Consider the following 19,397-nt stretch of genomic DNA (forward strand, 5'->3'; position numbering starts at 1 on the left):
CTGCCACATGCTGCCACCCTTCTGGGCCACAAGCTTGGCAACACCTTTACCAAAAGGAAGACCTGTATGTTAAGGGAATGAAATCAGTGACACTAACTTGTCCCTTAATTATGGTGGGACTGTCTTGTTTAAAGACAACCCAATAATGAGAAACCATGTTGAAAAGACAGATATATGAGGTGGTCTGTCCCCTTTACACAAGGAGTCACATCAGAGTTCTTCCAATAGCGTGATCACAATCGTCCCAACACACGCTAATTTAGATGTTCATACCAGTTTTCAAGCACATATGTGTTGAGTACCGCAATACATACCTTCTGTAGCTCATGTTTCTCTTTCATGCCATTCTGCACTGTGACACTCAAGTGCTCCCTCCATTCAATGTTTACAAAATCCCTCTGCCTTGACATCGCATCTTTTCATTGGCTGAGAGTTTATTTCCTAACCAATGTTGCTGGAAAGAATTCAGCACTCACTGGGGGTAGGGGAGGAAATGAGGTTTACTGGCTGGGGACAAGGAAGCCGTTGCTCCCAAAGTGAAGGGAAGTCACTTACAATTCTACATAGACACGGCTCCTCTTACATAAAAACAGTGCCAGAGACGTTCAGAAAGCCTTGTGATGTAAGGGTACAAGGCTGAAGGAAGACTTCCGGCCCCATCCTGCAGGGAGACCCACCAAGGGCTGTTTCACAAACATACACACCTATTCTCCCTTGCACAGTACACACACACACCCAACCAAATCGTACCACCCTGTGCATGGGTGTGTTTTTGCTGTCCCTTCTCTCAGTTACACTCACCCAGAAAAGCCCTGTTCTGTAGAGTTGCATGAAATATCACGTTCTCGCTCGTGCCTTTGCACTGTCCCCGCGGGGCACCTTGTGCACATTCAGCAGAATTCACATAATAGGTAGTTTCTTTGTTGTTCAAAAAGAAAAAAACATGGCCGGGGATTTAGCTCAGTGGTTCCGGCACCTGCCTTGCAAGCGCAAGGTCCTGAGTTCAATCACCGGTACCAAAAACAAAAAAACAAACAAAAACAAAACAAAAAAAAACGTGCCCAAGTAAGTAATAAAAGGTGATGAGTAGGAGAGAATGGGTAGGAGGGAAAAAATTTGTGTGGGGAGAAAGCCAGTGAGGACAGTTGCCAAAGTAACCTCGTGATGCTCATCATGACTCTTCCCTTGAGTGCTCCAGGATGTCACCGCCCCCACAAACCACGTGCATCTTGAGCTATTTCTTTCTCGCTCCTTAGCACCTCCCGCACAGGTGCAGGGTAGCACTGAGGCAGGCTGACAAGCAGCCAGAATTCATTCTCACCTGTGACTAGCCAGGAGTAGCAACCAGAGGCTCCAAGGATACTTTCCAAGCTGCTTCGATAAATCAAGAAAAGTCAAACTGTTTGCTGTCAAACAGACCTCATTCTCAGAGCTCTATGTGCCGTTGCTGTGGGTATTCAAGAGGTGACTTAATGCAACAGAAGACTGCTAAGAGAAGGAAAAAGAGCTCCCTCTTTGTGTACAAAATATATTACCCAAGTTTCTGTACTGCTTCTCACAGGTCTGACTCACACACCTGACCTAAGGTTGTAACAGGACCTCATCCCAGGGAGAAAGACTCTCAGACAGCTTCCTAAGAGCCCCTCAAATCACTTGTTTTCATTCTAATAATTACAGGCAAATCAGACTAAAATTCTTGGAGACATTTCTTTACGGTTGATAAAATTTTTGTTAAATGGTTGTTTTCTTCATCAAGGGCAAACTCCTAGGAAATACTGCTTTTGCTCTAAGTGAGATAGAACAACAGATTAAAGTTTTTCAAGCCCAAACAAATACCAAAATTTGAATTTCTAATGATTATTTTGTAACTTAAATAATATCCTAGAGGATAAGAAAAGGGAAAAAGTGTCAAACATTATATAGCTTTCTTTTTGTTGGCTGAGGTTTTATTTTTGTTTTTGTGAGCTTTCTTAAGAGGATGGGAAAATCCTTAAAAATAAAAGAATTTGTCAGTTTATTTAGGAAGGTTTCTGACCTTGCCTTCAAAATCGAAGTTTTTCTTTCTGTTCCTCCAAAGATGTCCCTGGGTGATTGATGGCTTGAGGGTTTCACAGGGCTGATCTCTCACACAGGACACAGGGCTCATCGAATGTGCACAGAAAGAGCTCGAAAATACTTTTGTGATCTGAGGCCTCAGAGCCGAGGATTCCAGAGGAAGTAGAGGCCTCCTGCTCCACACAGGAAACAATCTTCAAGCAGGCCTTAAATGCCAGATTCCAGGCCGAGTTTAACTAACCACTGACAGCTCTGTAAACAAAAGCAAGGACAAAAAGCGGCCAGCTTCCCCTTTCCTGGTGGTCATTTAGGGTTTGGGGGCTGCAGGGAAATTCTGGAATCCTTGACTCCATGGCACAGAAACACGGGGGAAGCGGGCTCCTTCTCTGAAGAGCTGGAAAGAGAAGATCTTTCCTGAATCAAAACTATCCCAGAGGAGGTAGGAAAGGGTAAAATGGTTGGATTACATCTGTAGAGACAGCTGAGATTTTTGAGCATGATCACTACTTAAATTGCTGTTAAAAATGCTGCTTCATGATGTTTATTCATGAATTATTGCTGCAGGCTTTATTAAAATCCGAATGCTAGTAGTCTTTTAGGGTATACAAATGATACTTAGATGCTGTATTATTTCTCTCTTACTTTTTTTCTCTTCTGCTGTGTTTTCTTTTTCTTTGTACACTTTTTCCTAACTGTTGTCTAAGGGTTCAGCAAGTTACAAAGAGCAAAATTATTCAGTCATTCTACCAATATTTCAAGTCTTTAAAACCTCTGTCTCCTGGGATATTTTATAATTTTTTAAAAAATGTAAACCTGAGATTTTATGTATTTTTCTCTAATAATTTCAGAAATGATGCTGAATTGAACTTAGTCTGGGAGTCAGACATTGATCTCTAGCTACCTTATCATCTTCTAAGGCATTTTTCTTAAGAATAGAGAAAGGAGTGAAAATGAAGGAACAAGTTGATGTCTGAGGGATAATAGTCTGGCTCAAGTATGATATTGACACTATCTCTTCCCACTTCAATCCAGACATCATCTGGTCTCCTTAAACCTTGAAACCTCACCATGGATGATTTTGAACGTCGCAGAGAACTCAGGAGACAAAAGAGGGAGGAAATGCGGCTGGAAGCAGAAAGGTAGGAAATCCAAGTTGCAGATCCTGTGTTTCATTATCAACAATGTTGGTCTTGGGCCTCAGAGACTGTTCCCACTGATGGGCCAATCTGGGCCATGCTGTACATCAAACTGCGTGGAAAAGTAGCGGAAAGTTCCCCTAACACTGAGACTTTAAATTTTGCATTTAAAAACAAAGAAAAACAAACAAGTAGGAAGAAAAAGGAGCTTGGAGAAGAGTCACAGAGTTACATTTAATCAATGCTTTTCATGGTTGAATTGTTAAGGACATAGGCAATGTGGAAATAAAGATTTAAATAGTTAATAATATTCAAATTATGGGAAAATGTCAAACATTGTATATTGTAACCATTTAGGAAATGAGTCTTTAATCTAAAAAAGGAAAGACAAGAAGTCCCAGAGGAGTCTTGTGACAAACATTTATTCTATAGAGAAGCACCCAAGTCCAAGAATCACTGTAGGGAAGGTCAATGGCCAGTGGCTGCATTGCTGAGGAGACTGTGGTATACCTGGAAGCTGTCATGCTGTGGAGAGCCTCTGGAGTGGTGACTTGGAGAGCTGGCTGTGGAAATAAAGTGTCGCCATATAAAGTATAGGACATGAATGTGTATGTTAACATTTTAAGCCCAGAATGAACAACAGTGGCATCTAATGTGGCTTAAATCAGATGTTCTTTGGAGAAAGCGGATCAGACAGTCACAGGAGAAAACTATTTTTAAAATGTTCTTAAAATAAAATCAGTTTATCTCCTAGTAATCCCAATATACAGATGAAAAGATGACAAGAAGATGACCCTTCCATCATTCTACAGTAGTAAACTGAAAACTTGCACCAACAACAAAAGTATTGAGGGCCTCGTGTTCCACTTATTTGTATAAAGAATGTAAAGGAAGAGAACATTCCTTACTTGAATTAGGTTGGCCAGAGTCTATGCATATACACAGAGCACCACGAGCACCATGTGTGCTCTGTAGAATCAAATTCTAGCCATGCCACTTACAAGCTATGTGGTCATGAGCAGGTGACCTCTCTCCAAGCCACAGCTGCCTCATCTGTGTAGCATAAAAGCTACATAGCCTGTGTGCTTGTCATAAAGATTACTGAACTTCCTAAGTGCCCTTGCCCAGTACCCGGTACATTGTATCCATAAATGACAGCTATTATTGTTATTATTATTATTATTATATACCATTATCATTAGCTAAATAGGTTAAAAAGAAAACAGCTAGTAATATAGCAGGAACTAAATATTAACACCAAGAGAAGAAGAGGTAATGATCATCCTTCGATGAAACTAGTCAGAAAAGGATTTTTGGAAAGGTAATCCAGGTGATGATGAAGAGTAAAGGGTAGGCTGCTAAGTTGGGGAATGACGCCAGCAAAAGGTCAGAAGTGGAAATACAAATCCTGTTGCAAGGAATTTGTTTAGTGCTTGAAGGAAAAAGGGGTTGGTCTTGCACATCTTGGGTATTTCTATAATAAGAATAGAAAGAGACTTAAAAAGCAAGTTATATATGATGAAAGTATGTTGGAGAAAGTCATCTGCAGTGGACTGGAACATGGAGATACCAGAACTAGTAGGGTTAGTATTGAACATATAACAGAGAGATCACATGTGCAAGTTATTATACAGGGAGAATTAGCAAGCCTTTTAGGAAAGGGAAAAACTCAAAGAAAATTCCAAAGACAGTAAGTTTGAGGAGCTGGAAAGAAAGTCTCCCCATTATCCCAAAGGGAGAAGATGGGAAGGATTTCTTTCTTGAGCAGTCATGGCAATAGTGTCTCATTTCAGGTAGAAACCAAATCCAAATGAAGATTTCCCCTAAGTAGCGGGAGATAGAAAATTTCAATCTTTGTTCAGAAAAGAGGAGAAATTATTCTTAGAAAACTACATTTGGGCAAACTCATGGTGGTGGTGGCATATAAGCTGAAATAATGATATTCCCAAGAAAGCAAGTATGTAAAGAAAAAGGTCCTAAAGACATAATAGACACTGTCAAAGGAGACAAAAAGTCAGAGATAAGGGAGAAGCAGAGAGAGAAGCGGACATCAAAGGCTCATAGACAGTGTCCAGGCAGGGCCAGTGGAACAGCCTCTTACTCTCTCCGATACCATGTTATTTGGCTTCAGGCTCCCCTGACAATCTGCAAAATATCTTCCCCAAGAAATATTAAGCACAGCCAGGTTCCAGTGTCTATGCCTGGGGTGGGGGAGATAATGCTGATAAATAAATAGACATGGTTTCTGCTTTTATGGGTCTCAGGTCATGCCAGGAAACCAGAGTTGAGTAGGATCGGGAAACCCGAGTGCAGGGGCACACCTACTGAGGTGAGGCTAGGACTGAGAGGAAGGAGGGCCTGGTGTTAGGCGTCGTGTTAGGCCGTATTGTCAGCTTCTTTGCTTTCTACATCAGTGAAAATTAGGAAATCATTGTGAAAGAAATGACAGAATTAACTTTCTGTGGTTAGAGTGACACTGTGATGAAACTAAATAAACCACAGTTTTTCAGATCCAGGGCTTTGCCTAAGCATTAACTACACAGCTACTGTACTTGATTACTTCTTCTATTATTTTTAATTGTGTGTGTGCATGTGGGTGTGTAAGGATTTATTTTCCTTTAATGTCAGTCTTAAAAGGAATTTACACAGTAAAGTTCAGTGAAGTATGCTTTATAACCTAAAAAAACTGCATGAATTTATCCTAACACTGTTTACTTATAGTTCTGCTTTATTACTTCTTTTGGTTGCTCATATTCTACAATATTCTCTCTCTCTCTCTCTCTCTCTCTCTCTCTCTCTCTCTCTCTCTCTCTCTCTCTCTCATCTCTCTGTCTCCCCTAGGATTTGGTAAATCTATATTAATTCTTCAGGACTTTGTAAAATTTGATCATTTATGGGGGTAGTGAAGGTGAGGCTTTAAGGTCCAGCCAACTTTAATAAGTACCAAGTGTGTCCAGGAAACATGCCCAGAACCAGAACTCAAGGACTGTTCTGAAGTCGTGGTTCTGACCTGAAGACAAAACCCATACAAGAACCTGGACAAGTCCTACTTCCTTGTCTCTAAACTTTCTCTTCTATCACAGCTGTTTTCTCAGGAGAATTAATCATTCTTATCTTCCTTGTGGTTTTGATATTGTCTAATTTTTTTTGAATGATCATATATTACTTTATTTTAAATTAAATAAATAATACAACAGTTTTCCATAAAAAAAGAATAATTCTATGACCCTATGCAGTGTATACCTAGGGCCAGACTGCAGAATACCTAAAATAAAAAGAAAAAACTCTTCTCAGACCTGGAATGGCAGTGTAGCAAGTTAGCCAGAATAAGTAGTTCCGGGAGATACAGATCCATCCATCCATTCTCAACATGTTCTTACTGGGCATCTCTAGACTCTGCTAGAGACACTGAGGAGAGAACAGAGGGACAGAATTAGAAGAGTGTGCTCAATGCTTCTCAACCTATACAGAGCCAAGTGGTGATCGAAAAATAATTTTATAACTTCAAACATAATGTGTACCCTCATATTGGTTTACTAATTAAAGATGACTTATCCTTTATGGTATAAAATGACATACTTTTATAGTGTTTTATATCTTGTATTTTTGTATATTGCGTTTCTTTCTTTCTTTCTTTCTTTCTTTCTTTCTTTCTTTCTTTCTTTTTTTTTTTGGTGCAGGGATTGAACTCAGGACCTTGCGCTTGTGAGGCAGGCGCAGCACCACTGAGCTAAATCCCGGCCCTAGATTGCATTTCTGATCCCTGTGGGGAGAGAGGCCCTGCAGAGAGAAAGTCTACTGACTTAGAAATTTTCCAAATAAAAGACCCTGTTGCTTGGATTCATTGTTATTGAATTTGATGAGTAGGTACAATTCCACTTTGCAATGATACATCATTTAAAACTTGTACTCTGTCCAGATGTCATAACCACAAATTAAAATAAGCCACATTCTTAGACATTTCATTCCTTGGAAATAGTTTTTAAAAAATCATTGGAAGGCTGGGGATTTAGCTCAGTGGTTCTGCTGCCTGCTTTGCAAGCCCAAGGACCCAGGTTCAATCCCTGGTACCAAAAAAAAAAAAAATCATTGGAAATGCTAACTGCATGCCCTGTGTTGTGTTGGCTCTCAAGTGCTGGAACTGGCATTTATTCACTTTGGCAGAGCTGCCCTGTCTTTGCTCTACAAAGACCTCAATCTGAGGGCTATACTCTGTCCACTTCAAATTATCCAGTTTTTCAATAACCTAGACTGGAAAGCTGGTTAACCAGAATGTCCTTGCTTTCTTTGACTTCCCTCTGAGCCTGTGTAACTTCATGCAATTTATGTCATCTTTGTCCTACATTTGGCTTTTGCACTCTAAGCTTTTGAGATGAGGTCTTTAGATTTGCATTTATGTCTACAAAGTACAAGATCTTACACTGAAATATGGGATCCATGGTTACGAGTAGGGAGAGTTTGTCAGTAGTCACAAAGCTCATATACTAGGTGGGTTAGCAACTGTAATTAATCTTGACCAAAGAGGAAGAAAAATATTTCCATAGATAAAAAGCAATGTATAGGTAATCAGAAAATCCTTAATGCATGTTTCTAAGCCAAGAATATTATTTGTACACATCTCAAATTAAGCTGCATTTTACCTGTTTGAACAAATAAATAAATAATAATTAACTTTTGCTGCTTGTTATCTCCACCAATCTCATGAGAATAAAAACTTATGTAGATATATTTTTCTGTATTTTATTCCAAGCCCCCTCACTCTGCCTTTGTCTCTGTATTCCACCAGGCACTTTCATGTACTTTTCCCTAATTCTGTGTGCATCTTCCCCACACTTAATTCTTCTCTTTCCATATCTCTTCCTCTCTGGACTTCTGAACCATCTACCCTGGATTTTGTCTGCATGGGTATTCGTGTCCTTGGGGAATACTCACTTCTGGGATGGGAATGAAGATATTTCAAAAGGGACATTAATATCCAGCCCTCTTCCCACTCAACAAGTACAAAAATCAGTGCTAGGTCCTGTGTATGTATCTGTAGGCCCAGCACTAATAATGGCACCAGAAATACGTTTGTCTGAATGGAATACACATCTTTCATATGATGTGTATTCTCGTCCAAGAAGTGGAAGAGTCAGAGACAGTGTCACTTAACAGTTACAGATACAGGCTGTGAGGTCAAATCCCGGATCTACTATTTATTAGCTACCTGATCTTACACAATCTTTCACTTTCCTCTGTTTCCTCTTATGTAAAGTGGGAGAATAAAAGTAACTACCTCATTGGGTTTTCATGGGGATTTAAAAAGTTAATACATGAAAGTATTAACACTGTACTCTATAAAACATTTGGTGAACATTACTATTAACTGTTATTAATTTGATTCTCTGCAACACAAACACAAAATCAAAAATATGAGAAATTTTGTTTGCACATCTCAGAGAATATGAGAACCCTGGGGAAGATGAAAAGCCAGGACTTTCTGCTAAGAGCTCTGAGCAGCTGTGACCAGCTGCAACATCTGAGATAGGACTCTTCAGACTCAGCCAGAAGAGGCAATGCCAATTCAAGCTGGTCTTTTAAATTAGGCCAAAAGGATTTTGATCTTTAGTGTATCTTCAGAGAAACCTGCAGTGATGTTTTTATCTATGAGGAAGTCTTCAGTGATGTACTTCACCCACTGTTGGGCTTGTTTTCAAGGAAGCAACAAGCAGCTCTCTTCCTTTTCAAGCCATAAACTCATTACATTCCCAGCATATGCTTTCCACACCCAAACCCAGCTCCACTTTCTGATCAGAAGAAAGGGCCCTATTGTAGAGTTGTGTTATCAGATAAAGAGTCCCACAGACATAAATAAAGGAATGAAAACATGCTTGCTGTTGCCATCATTCATACATTTTCATGAGCTTCTGAAATATCCTGATGATTAGACATTTGAAAGTAAATATTTTTACTGCACTAGAAAAATAAGCAGTTTTTTAAAATCCATTGAATCCATGAAATCCCCTTCCAAAGCTGCCCTGACACTTTTTTACATGATTTAATAGCATAGCTCATCAGCAATTACACAACACATACACACACAAAAAAATACTTATTCAAAATGCTTAAATCATGCCCTTAAAATTTCCAAATAAAAATCTTTTCAAGTATAATTTTTATTATCTTATGATCAAAATACTATTTTCCATTAGAAAGTGAAATAAAATATCCTCTGAAACTAACTCATGAAAGTAGCTAGATTTGCTCAAAATTTCCCTTAAATTTTCTTAAAAAGTTGATTACTCCAGGGATTAGCATTTGTTATCCAATTTTTTATTTAAAAGAATTTCTCAAGTAATAAGCTTTGAACAAATTTCAGGAGATTTCTATAAGGTTTTTACATCTGTTTGATATTGTTTAGGTTCAGTCCAACTTGAATGTAAGGTTGTGAATAAGAAATATCTTCCCGCTCTCATTCTTTCCCTCTCTCTCTCTCTCTCTCTCTCTCTCTCTCTCTCTCTGACCGTATTTATTGCCCCTATAAATTCATAGGCAAAGACTTACCTGGCCCCCCAGTTTCCACCAACCCAACAACTCCTCTGGTCCTAAAAGTGTCCTACATTGTGGTACTCAGAGGATCTGTCCAAAGTGGCACCTGTTCAATGTCTACATCTAAACTTGCGGTACAAAAAAAAAAATGGAAATCTAGATTCTCAGGAACCTCATATGCCAATTCATAATTTCCTTCTCAGCTGGAAAAAATGTGGCATGTATATATGGGTCACTTTCTTAACAGTCTCCATTTGTGACATTTATAAGTTATGGATCCCTAGCCACCTGGAGAAAGGCAGAATGATATGGCAGTTAGGTGTGTGGTCTGAGAGAGCTGGGTTCAAGTCCTGGCTCTGACAACTACTACTTGAGCTACCTTGACAAATTACTTAAGCCTCTCTTGCTTCTATTTCTTTTTCTATATATAAGAATAATTATATCTGTCTTACAGAGTCATTGCAAAGATGAAGTTAGTTCGATCTGTTCATGTATAGAAACCAGTACAACGACTGGCACATAGTATGTGGTCAGTAAATGTTAGATGTTATTATTAAAAACATCCTAATGTTTTGGTAACCCTTTGGTACAAGATAGTTTTACTGAATTTGAATTTTATGTCTCTGCGAACTCAGTCATTATGATTCGCTGCATCCTGACTACAAAGCTCCTATCCTATAGTGATCTTGACATCTACTAAGATGTTTGTACTGAGATTGGGAAAGAATTCCATCTTTGGGCTAGCCATCATATAAATATAATTGTTTTATAAAGATTTTTAAAATCACATATTGTAGCCATGTGATTAATTTTCAAATTCATTAATGACATATCCTTTATTTAAAGTATAATATCTAAAACATTACTCCAAATTGCACTTTAAAATTTAATTACACAAAAAGTATTCTCAAGTGAGAATAAAAATATCAGCTAAATTTTTTCATCTAATATTTGGAAGAGAAGAAACTCATTTGTTTAACATCAACCACATGCCAGTATCTAGGTGATGTGCTTTAATATCTTGTCTCATTTAATCATCAAAACAAACCCCTAACCCAGATATTATGATCCCCATTTTACAGTTGAGGAATCCATAGGTCTGAAAGTTTAAGTAACATTCCAATTTCATATAGCAGGAGAGAAATCTAGGTCTGCCTGCCTGCTCCAAGTCTCAAAAATCTTTCCACTATAACAAATCAAGCAATGGAATTTTTCATGTCTCAACTGGTTGTCTTGGCTGGAGGTCTGTCATCTCTATAATGGCCAAATAACCTCCCAAAACAGGGAGAAATCATTTAAAGCAGTTGTGCAGCAACAGACTGAATGAAGGATTAGGCCAATTGCACTGTTCTTCATGCTTATTCAGGTAAATTGCTCACACATGTAGACATGGTCATTGTTTTCTTTGCCCTCAAAAAAATCTCCCATGTTATTCCCATTTCACAGAAAAACAGAGACAGAGGAGATCAAGTTTCCCCTGGAGCCAAGGAAAGTTTCAGCGGATTTTTCTCAGTAAGACTGTATTCACCATCAGGACAGGGGCCTGGTCATGTTATCACCTGTAAGGCTGTCACTGACCATTCAGTCTTCTTTGCAGTGGATTGCTACTATTTCGTGTGTGGACTGCACCTTACTTGGAGGCTCTAATACAAGCCATGAGCTCTCCTCCCAAAAAAGATACACATTCACTCACACATTGTGGCACCTTCCTTCAGCTGCAGATCTCCTGGGCCCAAGAATCCCTGATCTAACAAGAAGTAACAGGGACTCAGCACTAATTGTGTTTCAGAAACTGTGTGTAAGTTTTTAAAGCTTCATTTGCATGGAAAGAAACTTAAATCCAGAGAAGGTGGCCCTCCCCAAGATCACCCAGTTTGGCTGATTCCAAGTCTGCTCCATGTGTAGGCCCCTGGGTAAGTCAAGACACCCTGATCTTGCTGTCTGTAGAAAATTCCCAATCTCTATTACTTAAGAAAATGGAGCATACTTTTGGGAAGAGTTTATACTACAATAATTTATTTCACAGAGAACATCTTTTACATTTAAAAATAGCTTACAGATAATATTTCTAATGAGAAGGTTAGATCAGATTATGATGAGTAAAATAAAACAACATAGAAAGATAGGTGGATAGGAAGAATGAGTGCAGTTGTTACAAAATAAAAATCGAATTTTGCCATCTGAGTTGAAGAGAGGGAAAGGACATGGCAATGTGTCTTGTACTGTAATGATCTTTTCAATTTAAATACTTACTGTAGATTTTGATCATACTGTACTAATAATATAAAGAAAGGTATTTAAATTGTTTATTCCACATGACTGACTTTATTCACTTAATTATGAAAAAGTTAATAGAAGTAATATGATGTAATATATGTAGAAATACTAAAATATCATAATGTACTCCTCTTCAACTCACCTCTCTGCTGCAGATCTAGCACATTTCCTAAACCTCTGGAACTCCAGCATGCCACTCTGCAATCCTTTCCCATGACCTCTGCACCCACAGCAATAAGAAGTACCCTGAATAACTCATTTATTTTACAACAAAATTGTGAATGAGGCAATATGAATTTAGGTGATCATTTTTCCAGGGCCCTGTGATCAGTGCATTGTAAAAGTGCTCTTGGTCTCTTGGGTGAAGATGTTCAGAGCCCAGTCCCCTGAGAGGGCAGGAAGGTTTCCTTTGTAAACCCACAGGTCTCATGGAATCCTTATACTGTCTGCAGCTGGGAACCTGAACAAAGTGTACAGTGTTACAAACATAATCCTCACCCAAAGACAGTAAAAATGTAATGAAACTATCAAATATTTACTTTGGATCTCTCTCTTCTGTTCTTTGCTCCTCTCGATGACCACCAGGTATGCCGAGCCTGCATCTGTGACTGTTTGGCCAGGTGGAAATGGCAAGCAGGAATGATTATAGAACATCCAGAACCTTAGTCGGGGAAAATCTATCTCAATTGCTTTGAAATCTTCTAGGGAAGTTCTTGACCTTTGTCATCCAAAAGATCCTTAATGGGCCTACAAGAAAGTACAACACTGGGCATGAAACGTGAGCAGAGGAAATGATGCCATGATTGTATAAGTGGGTTCTCATTCATCTGTGAATAAGGTTAAAGGGAAGTCATGTGCATGCTTTATGAATAAAATCAGTTCTTTTCACTAGTTTGCTATGTAATAAACAATATTCACCAGCAGTTGGAAATCCATTTTTAGTTTATCATAAATCTGCTTTAACTTAGAGTTCTCTATTTTTGAATATTTAATCATTTATTTAGGGACTATAGTAAAGTATAACTTTGAACTATTTATAAATAAAGGATTTGATTAACATGTAAAATATGTAAGATACATTCCATGCCTTCATTTTTAAACACTGGGGAGTACAACATTATAAACAACTTTAGAAACATTCACTTACATTTAACAGCTAATTTCCTAACTATGTCATTTTTATTTGTTCATTTTTTTAAACAAGTGTGTAATGTTTTCTTAGCCTGGTGAAAGTTACCAGGTATGCTTGAACATTTTTCAAAACATAATTGTCTTTTAAAATATTTCATAATTTATACTGGCTTTCCTGCCAGTTAGTCTAGATTAGGGAGAGCTGATGTTACGTTGGAGATTAGTACCAATCTACTAAGTTAAAATGTGATGGTTTATTTTCCATTTTAATAACTCCTTACATGACATACAGTTCCTTCGTTGGAATAAAAATCTTGGTAAAGTACACATCAGCCACTATAAATAGTAGCTATAAGCCTGTGCATTCAGGAGCACCTCCCAAGAGTGTTTTTTAAATCCCGTATTGTTTAGAATAGGAAATTCCTTCAATGTTCATAGTTTCCATTGTGGGTGATACAGACTATCCCATGTCGCATCTTCACTGGCTTCCGTTTTCTTGTGCCATTTAGGACTCCAACTGATAGATTCCAGAAGATTGCTCAATATGTGCTTTTTCTTTTTCTAAGGCTAGCCTGGGTCTTATTGTCCAGTGGGAATTTTGCATAATTCTTGGGGCTCTCCAAATGAAGGCTAGATAACTCCCAGAGCCGGCAACAGCAACTAGGCAATGAAAGAGTCCTTTATTTCTGGAGCTAGTTGCTCCACTGTGCCTGCTTAGAATAACAGCAGTCAACCCATTTTTGATTCCCACGAAAAAAAATGCAACTTGTACTGTTGGCAGGATTTTCTGGGGAACTCAAGAGAATAATATGGAAAATAACTGAGCAGGAAGTGAATGAACAGACAAACAGCATGAGATGATGGGTTATCATGCTGATTCAAAGACAAGAAGCGTCATCAGGTATAATTACCCTCATCATTCCCAAGGCAGTTTGGCAACTCAAGTAGATGTGTACCTCTGCCCACTCCTTCCTTAAACAGTTCTGTTTTTCTAATCAAAATTGTTGTGTAAATCTTTAGTAGGGGCCCATTTTGGGGACTCTGATATTCCCTCATCATTTCTCCTTTCTTGATGAAAAAGAGGAGAAAGAAACTATTATTAAGGGGTCATGGATACAAATTATGTTGTAGGAAGATTTGACATCTGAAGCCTTCTATAATACTACCCCCTTTAATAGGCTTTAACTCTTCCTACCTTGCCATGAAAGCCAGCTGGGTTAGCCAGCTTTTTCAGCTTCTTGTCACTGTAATAAAATACATGATATAAACAACTTCAAGGAGGAAAGGTTTATTTTAACTCATGGTTTGATAGATTTCAGTCCATAGTCATCTGGCTCCAAGGCAGAAACATCATGGCGGAAAGGTGTGACAAAGGAAAGCTGCTTACCTCATGGCCGCTAGGAAGCAAAGAGAAATGGAGTAAGGGTCTAGGCACCGGATATAGTCCCCAGAGTCACACTTCACCCCCATAATCTATGCCTTTCAACAGGAAGTAGGCTCCACTTCCTGTTTCTATAACCTCCCAATAATACCATCAAGTTATAATCTCATCAGTGAATTAATCTACTGATGAAGTTAGAGCTCTCATGATCCAGTTGCTTCCCAAAAGCCCATTGGCAACAAGCCTTCAATATACTGGACCTTTTGGGGGAACATATTGGATCTAACCATTCAATTTACATGGTTTTCTCTGAGCTGTCATCCTCCCAGTACACCCTGGTTACTCAGGGATTATCACACTACAGGTGTTCAGTGGATTTCACATTGAACAAAATGGATTTTTGTAAAACTCAAGGCTGAGGCAGAGTAGAAAATTCCCATCTCTTTTTTTTTTTTTCTTTTGGTATTAGGGATTGAACTCAGGACCTTGCACTTGGGAGGCAGGTGCGATGCCACCGAGCTAAATCCCTGGCCCTCCCTAATCTTTCGGTAGGCACATGAATACACATTTTATCATTGTGGTATTTGTTGACATTATGGTATAGTTGGGCTTATGAGGCCTTCAGAACAGGGTCAGTTATCCAGGAGAACTCTGCCTGATGTACAGAATTACTGCTAGGAGACTGCTTCCGGTGATCCACTGGGTTATATAGTCAGAAAAGAACATTCTTTCTTGAGCCAGATGTGGTGGCACATGCCTGTAATCCCAGCATTCAGAAGAGGATTACCAAGAGTTTGAGGCCAGCCTGGGCTACATAGTGAATTCAAGACTACCCTGAGCTACAAAGCAAGACCCTTTCTCAAAAAAAATTAAAAATCTCTCTTACATTCTCTGATAGGGGATTGAGGGTCCAAATCACTGGACTCAGGCTTACAAAGCAACATACCGCAGAGCACACACAGTCAGTGGCAGGGAGAAACCTAAAAACCTTGTCGTTTGTTCTAATTTTAGTGCATTTCTTTCTCTCCATCATGCCATGCTCAGTTCTCAGTCTATAGGCACAAACCCCATAGATCATCTCTAACCCCTGTAATGAAGGCAACTTTTAGATCAAGGATAAAAGAGACAACAATGGATAGATATTTGGTCACCCTGAACTTCCTGGTCTATAAAACAAAGTTTCTCAGAGTGGCTGAGAAAATGGAGATACAGAAAAATGTCACTAAAAGTATAAAAGGTGATGCACTTAACATCCCTTTACCTTGCTGGGGTGCCCTATAATTTGTTCGAAGCAGATTCTTTTCTACTAAACTATATAAACTGTAGGTTTCGTTCTGGTTTTATACTTTGTCTCAAAAGAATTTTCACCCTTCTCAGCCTGCAGCTACCTCATGCCATCTGACTGGCTCTCCAATATCCCAGGCTTTGAGAACTCAGGTACAAAGAAATGCTATAAAATGTGACCTGCCATACTTCCGAGAGCCTATCACCTCTGGAAAAGGCTTAGGACTTCAGCTGCAGATTAGAAAAAGGAAAACCATTTTTATCTTCCCTTTCTCTGTGGTTGTGAATTGAGGAGAAAAACTTAAAATGATGGCTTTATCCCAATCAGAATGACACTATGCTGTTTACAAAGAGAGCCGTGCTGTTGGTCAGTGACTTGCCCAGTCATTTTCTAGGTTGCCAAAGGTACTCTGGCTCAAGGGCTCTTTCTTACTTCCATGCCACTAACATTTGCCTCCCAAGCCTCTGTGACTGAGAAAGGCTGCCTTCCTTGAAGGTCCAATCACTGGTCATCCTGGGAAACACCTTCTCAGAGTGCCCTTTACAGTGACTGATTTCAAACTGTGGGTCTCACGTAACACTTTTCATGTATGTTCATCATTATCACCCAGTGTATACATGTAATACATGTATTTGTCTACATGTCTGCTTTGCCCATCAAATAGCAACTCTGCATCAGAAGCCACATCTTCCCCGAAGCCCAATACATAATGTTGAATGAGAATAAATACTTCAATTTGTATCTGTGTGTCAAAGCAGAACTGAGCTAAATTTGCTGATCTGTTTAAGGGAGGCAGAAATATTAGTGACTTCAAGATATCCTCTGAGTCCTAACTCCATCAGTGCCTTTCCTGGGTTCCCATCATTGCCCAGCTGAGCCTTCAAGCCATTGGAATTTTGATTCCATATTTTTTTCTCTAGAGATATGAAGAGGTTCATCTCATGTATTTCTCTGATCACTAAGGATCCTTGGACTTTCACATCATGTAAATTTGGTCATTTATACTTCACTAGTTGCCTTATGGAGATAAATGATATTAATAAGGGGAGAGTCAATTTCCTCTTATTGGCCTATTTGGTCTGGTACATAAGCCCTTAGTATTATTTGCAATTAGTGCATTGTAAAATCAGATAATCAAATTACAGGGTTCAAGCCAAATCCTCAAGAGTCCAACAGTGAACAAACTATATACTCAACACTTTCTCTAATGAAAAACCAACTGTGTGGTTAATTAATCTAAGAAGGGCAGAAGTAGATGAGGAGTAGGGCCGACTTCAGGCTTGTATTTTCAAGTCTTTCTGAAGCAGAGAGTGTCTAACATACAAGTTGAGTCTAAAGTTGAGACTCTAAATGGTGGGTTGTTTTCTTGTATTGTGATATAATTGTGGACCAAAGGAAAAAAGAAAAGAAGAAAGAAATACTTTCAAACCAAGACATTTTTATCAAGATATGGGGATTTTTTTTTTCTATTTTGTTTTGTTTTGTTTTGTTTTATGGTACCAGGGATCAAACTCGGGACCTTGTGCTTGTGAAGCAGGCTGCGGAACCACTGAGCTAAATCCCTGGCTGTTTGGTTTGGTTTTTATAAATAGTTCATATACATCCAACAGTACTGTTTGGACTAAGGAGGAAAAATATTTTTAAGTTGAGTTTCTTCATTACAAAAGTATACCCTTTGTTTAATTTGTTAACATAAAATTTGTAATTAAAATAAAGTGGTGAACAGGAACACTTGGAACATGTCGACCTGAAAGCACAGTAGAATAGCCTCAGAATTGCATCTCTTAATTTTTCATTTAATTTTTAATTCTTAGATCCCCTTGGAAAGAGTCAGAAGGAAAGATAATTTGAAGTTATCCTAGAAAGACTCTGAACTGTAAAATACCTAGGGGAATCTCAGATTACTTCAGCACTCTTTACTTTGCAATATTTTTTTTGAAGCTGTATTCATATTTCACATCACTGGCTTTCAAATTCAAAGTGACTGGCTGCTGCTTTTTTAAAAAGATATCATCTATTTATTTTCTTTGTTGTCTACATAAAGTCTTCAAATTAAAAACCTTTCCAGATGACTCCTGGGTTTTGAACAAGAAAAAAAATGATATGATTTTTATTAAATGTTTTCCCTAAATAAGCTGTTTTTTCCTACAAATTAGTGAGAATAAAAAGAAAAGGAGCTCATTTGTTTTCTTAATAATGGCTTGATTTTATTGCTCAATAGCATCAAAATAAAACTAACACTAAAAATCTTTCTTCTCCTAGTCTCTTTCTAATCTCCTGTCTTAGGCTGCCACCATAAAGGCAATGAAAATTCTATAAAAGAACATTTCTGATAGATTTACTACATCAGGATTAAATTGCACTAGTGCCCAGATTTACACAAATGGACTCTAACTTTAGCTCAGAATATTAGGAAATCTAAAGGAAAAATGGGTCAGCAGAAAATGTCTGTATGGATGTCACATCCAAACCAAGGGAGGGTACCGGGCATCTAGGAATAGCCAAATGAGATACACTTCAAGTCTCAGGATTTGCTCTGTGTTGTCCCATTAGAATTCTGCTCTTACTGACTGGGGGAGCTGTTCCTCATGTCTCCCTTTGGCTTGGGTGAAGTATTCCATGGGATGACTTCATCTCCTCACATGAAGGAGTCTTGATGGAGCTTCCTGACATCCTGGCTTGGGGTATGGATGTCCTGCTAGGAAATGAGAACTGTCCAAGCACTGAAGAGGAAGCCATCCAGTCTATCTTAATCAACTGTCGTTATGATGTATGTATGAGTCTCCCAAGCATCTGTGAGTCAGCCAGTGTCCCCGAGTCCTGTCAGTTCTCCAAAGATCCAGTTTCTGCTGCAGGAGAGCTTTTAGATCCTAAATGTTAATGAATTCCCAAAAAAGACCACTCTGTGGAAGCTTTTGGATGACCAGCCAACTGGCCTTGTTGGTGCAGAATCTCCATGCCATTGTTTTCCTCCTTTATTCCAGGGAGCAAATGACAAACAACACTTATTGTCCTTCTGTTATGTGCCTAACACTCATCTAGGATGTATCTGGCGCAAAAGAGACATTAGCACATATCCTTATCAGCAAAAAGATTATTAATTTATTTGGTAAGAAAAAGTATACAAATAAAAATAATAAATAAGACTGTATATATGAATCCATATAGTTATTTGTATTCATATATTCATGTATTGATTCATGTGATACATTGTTATGAAATGGGACAGAACCTAACACCTATAAATAACACATATAAAATAGCTTTTTAAATATAAATAATAAACAAACCCCCCCCAAGTATTCAAAACACATTATAGACCATTTCTCTGACATTAGGTAGGAATAACTACGCTTGAGTCAAGGTCTGACTTCCAAAAAATGAAATTAATATTTTTAAAGCCTTTATATGGTATCATTGGGAATATCCTGGATTTGATTCCAGCTATAAAAGCCATGTGTGAATTTAATATCCAGATGTGTAAAGTAGACACCAGCAGAAACATTTATGGTTGTAGAAATATTTAGATACTTTGAACAAGAGTGATACACACTGAGAATTCTGTGGCTTACAAACTAAGATGCTTTCTTTGAGGTTTCCACCT

General features: G+C 38.4%; 1 protein-coding gene across 7 annotated transcripts in view; it reads left to right on the forward strand.

The window, feature by feature from the left end:
* The window catches only part of Cald1 (caldesmon 1), a 189,516-nt gene that overhangs the window by 91,966 nt on the left and 78,153 nt on the right, over positions 1-19,397 (forward strand). For all 7 annotated transcript variants that reach the window (XM_021263631.2, XM_013074506.3, XM_021263630.2 and 4 more), the window contains one exon: positions 3,088-3,194. In XM_021263631.2, the coding sequence (XP_021119290.2) occupies positions 3,124-3,194 (71 nt within the window). In that variant the 5' untranslated portion in view covers positions 3,088-3,123. The remainder of the gene's footprint in view (positions 1-3,087; positions 3,195-19,397) is intronic.

Source organism: Heterocephalus glaber, unplaced genomic scaffold (assembly GCF_053883595.1).
Source record: "Heterocephalus glaber isolate CG9 unplaced genomic scaffold, H.glaber_assembly_v1.0 deba00000621, whole genome shotgun sequence".
Classification (NCBI taxonomy): domain Eukaryota; kingdom Metazoa; phylum Chordata; class Mammalia; order Rodentia; family Bathyergidae; genus Heterocephalus; species Heterocephalus glaber.